Genomic DNA, 3,590 nt, shown 5'->3' with positions numbered 1-3,590 from the left:
AAGCTTTCATCAATAACTTTGCGAAGATCCAGTTCATATCTTTTTTTTCTGAATCTAAACTATGTATTTCTGAAGTGTAATTCAATATCTAAACTATGTATTTCTGAACAATGTAAACTGAACTGTCTAAACTATGTATTTCTAAAATATCTAAACTATGTATCTCTGAACTATCTAAACTATGTATTTCTAAACTATGTATTTCTGAACTAGCTAAACTATGTATTTCTAGACTATTTTTCATATCAGTTGCAATTTATGCTAAACTATGTATTTTTGAAGTGTAATTCAATATGTGTATGTTGTATTTGAATTATTAGTGAGTAATTCTAATTTGTATAAATTGTTCAAATTTGAACGTGAATCTTATGTAGGGCATACATATTACAGGTTTTATGTCGACACAGTGATTCAAGGATTTTTTTTTATATAAAATGGCCAATATTTCATCGTTGATTAGACACTCTGGTATTTGGAACGACGAGAATAAATACGTCAATTACAAAATCGATGCTGCGACTTTTAAGGAGTATTCGACGTATGACGAATTTTTACAAACAGTTGCAACCCAATTGAATTTGGACAAGAAAATGAAAAACATAAGCATAAAATACATGGTTGAAGGTGATTCTATTCCAATGGAAATTCACAATGACATGGGTGTTAGGGTGTATGTGGAACTGAAGAAAGAGAACAAAGCATTACCAATGTACCCATTATGTATCATTACAACTGATAGAAGCATGGAGATATGTATATCGAATGAGAGTTGTGTTGAAGGTGATTATTTGCAAATCGGACACACGAATCAAACAGTTGGTTCCCGTGATTTTGAATCATCAAGTTGTGGAAAGGCTGATTTGTTATTCGAAAACAACAAGGGTATGGTTATTGATGACAAGAACCAAAAAGTAGTTGCCGTCGATCAAGTATACAAGGATAAAGATACATTAAAAGCTGTGATGGTGAATTATGCAATTACGAACAGGTTCAACTATCAGACAGAAAGGAGCAATGCAATAAGGTACTAAATGTGCATTTGTTTATGTATTTGCAACTGTGTGTTGTCATGTATTTGAACCGTGACAGTGTATGTTTGTTAATTTGTACGAGTGGAAGTATTTCTCAGCATGTGTATGTTTATTATAAAGTAGGATCAAAACTGATTTGTGTGTATTTGTACTCATAAATAATGTACTTGGTCTGGGTTGCATTTGATTAACTTATTTACATATGGTAGAATTACTCATCTGTCCTTTGTATTAATAATACAAGAATAAATACATTACTGATGTATTTTACATTAATGTGTTTTTTTTTCTTTTATTTTTTTTTGTTGTAGCTACACTCTTGTGTGCGTATCAGGAGAGTGTGATTGAAAATTCAGGGCGTCCAGTGTCGGTAAGTCAGGAATGTTTAGAGTTAGGGAGTTTCAAGACAAACATACATGTCCATTAAAGGAAAAGGTTTATTCCCAATGCCAAGCTACAAGTCGGTTGATAAGTGGGATTGTCAAACCAAAAATATCAAATCATAAGAGGAAATATACGCCTAAAGACATTGCGGAGGACGTCAAAAATGATTTTGGAATGGATGTGTCGTACATGGTTGCTTGGCGGGCCAAAGAAAGGGCGATGAACGATTTAATGGGTGAACCGGCTGAATCTTATAAAAGACTACCTCGATATCTATACATATTGGATAATACTTACCCGGGTTCACATATTAGAATGCGTAAAATCCGCGAAAATGAATTTCTGTATGTTTTTATAGCACTATATGCATTTATCAAAGGCTTTGATTATTGTCGACCAATTGTGGTGGTTGATGGAAGCCACTTAAAAACACCATACAATGGAACATTTGTCTTGGCAAGCACATTAGACGGTGCAGGTATGTCAAAAAAAATACATATTAATTTATTACCTTAATATATATTTTATATGTTTTGGAAAAATACAAAATGTATTTTATTATTTTTTTTCTTCTTAACTATATCTCCAGGCAACATACTTCCCTTAGCATATGGTGTCATTGATTCTGAGAATGACAGATCATGGACGTGGTTTTTTGAGCGTTTCAGAGAATCATATGGAATTAGAGAGAATATGTGTATCGTATCAGATAGGCATGAAAGTATAAACAAGGCTGTTTGTCGAATTTATCCAGAAGTTGCACATTATGCATGTATTTGGCATCTGTGGGGTAATGTATGTAAAAAATACAAGAAGAGCCATGATGTGCTGAGTCCTGTTTTTTATTCCATGGCAAAGGCATACACGCAGGATGATTTCGATGAGTTAATGGGAAAGGTTCAAAAGGTAGATATGTGCGTGGCAGAGTATTTGGAATGGGCTGGTAGAGACAAATGGGCTAGATTGTATGCATCTGTTAACCGAGGGTGGACAATGACTTCTAATATAGCAGAGTGCATTAACCGACATCTTCTAGCAGCTAGAGAACTGCCTATATATGACTTTCTCGAAGAAGTTAGAAGGATGTTTGGGAGATGGAATTACAATAACCGGAGAAATGGAACATACACGTTCACTACACTCGGTAAAAAGTTTCAGGAGATGCTATCAATCAACGAGTATCTATGTCTACGAATGACGGTATGTTTCAATTTAATGCGTGTTATAATTTATTTGACAAACTTGTACTTGTACTAATCTGGTGTTTCTACACATTATACAGTTGTGTATTTGGTATCCATGAACAGTTAGTGTTAATGTAAATTATATGAATCTTTGAAAATTGATATGTATTTGTTTAATGGTTTGTTCATTTATTTTAAAATTCTGATTGGTTCAATAACAAATACATGTAATATTTATTTTTTCAGGTAGAACCGTCAATCGAATTCGTGTACACAGTACATGATGGAGTACGGCGATTCATTCTTAATTTGAATAGCAAAACTTGCAGTTGTCGTATGTTTCAACTAGATGAAACCCCCTGCCTGCATGCATGAGCTGTCATTAAAAAGAAAAATCTGGTTGCTGAGGATTATTGCTCCGATTTGTTCAAACCGGAGACCGTGTTGAAGACATATGATGTACCTGTGGATCCTCTACCCGACAAGCGTGAATGGAACATTCCCAAAAACATCTTGGAGGATGTGATTTTGCCACCAAGATACAAGAGACCGCCTGGTAGGCCAAAGAAGAGGCGTGATAAGCCTTTAAGTGAATTGTTGTTTGGAAAGAGCAGACATGCTTGCAGTACTTGTGGACAACTTGGGCACAACAGACGTTCATGTAGTTTTGAGCCTCTGAGGAAGTGAATTTTTCTTGTGTTCCTATCCATTTAACTTTATTACCAAAGATAGATTGGTTATTTAAGTATTTGAACACTTGTGTCAAAAACTTCTATTGACACATGTTGTAGTATTATAGAAATTTTTGCAATGAAATGAATGTCCCATTCAAAATGATCTTAATTGAATTTTTTTTCCCGATACGTATGGTGTTTTTTTCAACTTCAAAAAATAATGCGTACTTGGTAAAATAACATACATATTATATCTGTAAAAATGATAAAGTTGTTTTTATTTTGGATTTTTTTTGGATTGGAGGCTTGTAGTTGTG

At 33.9% G+C, this 3,590-nt stretch overlaps 1 protein-coding gene across 1 annotated transcript; it reads left to right on the top strand.

The window, feature by feature from the left end:
• The first annotated feature begins 434 nt into the window (after positions 1 to 434).
• LOC132620161 (uncharacterized) lies at positions 435 to 3,286 on the top strand. Its single transcript, XM_060334858.1, has 4 exons — positions 435 to 1,024; positions 1,388 to 1,893; positions 2,005 to 2,615; positions 2,990 to 3,286. Exons 1-4 carry the CDS (start codon positions 435 to 437, stop codon positions 3,284 to 3,286), a joined length of 2,004 nt encoding a protein of 667 aa, XP_060190841.1.
• Positions 3,287 to 3,590: the final 304 nt, after the last annotated feature.

The sequence above is a fragment of the Lycium barbarum genome, chromosome 11, assembly GCF_019175385.1.
Source record: "Lycium barbarum isolate Lr01 chromosome 11, ASM1917538v2, whole genome shotgun sequence".
Classification (NCBI taxonomy): Eukaryota; Viridiplantae; Streptophyta; class Magnoliopsida; order Solanales; family Solanaceae; genus Lycium; species Lycium barbarum.
The sequence above is the reverse complement of the archived record's forward strand: the minus strand, read 5'-3'. Positions and strand labels throughout refer to the sequence as shown.

Coding starts and splice junctions, on each gene's coding strand:
- LOC132620161 (XM_060334858.1), top strand. CDS start 435: ATGGCCAATATTTCATCGTTGATTAGACACTCTGGTATTTGGAACGAC. Junction 1,025..1,387: donor GAAAGGAGCAATGCAATAAG/GTACTAAATGTG, acceptor TTGAAAATTCAG/GGCGTCCAGTGTCGGTAAGT. Junction 2,616..2,989: donor ATCTATGTCTACGAATGACG/GTATGTTTCAAT, acceptor GTCATTAAAAAG/AAAAATCTGGTTGCTGAGGA.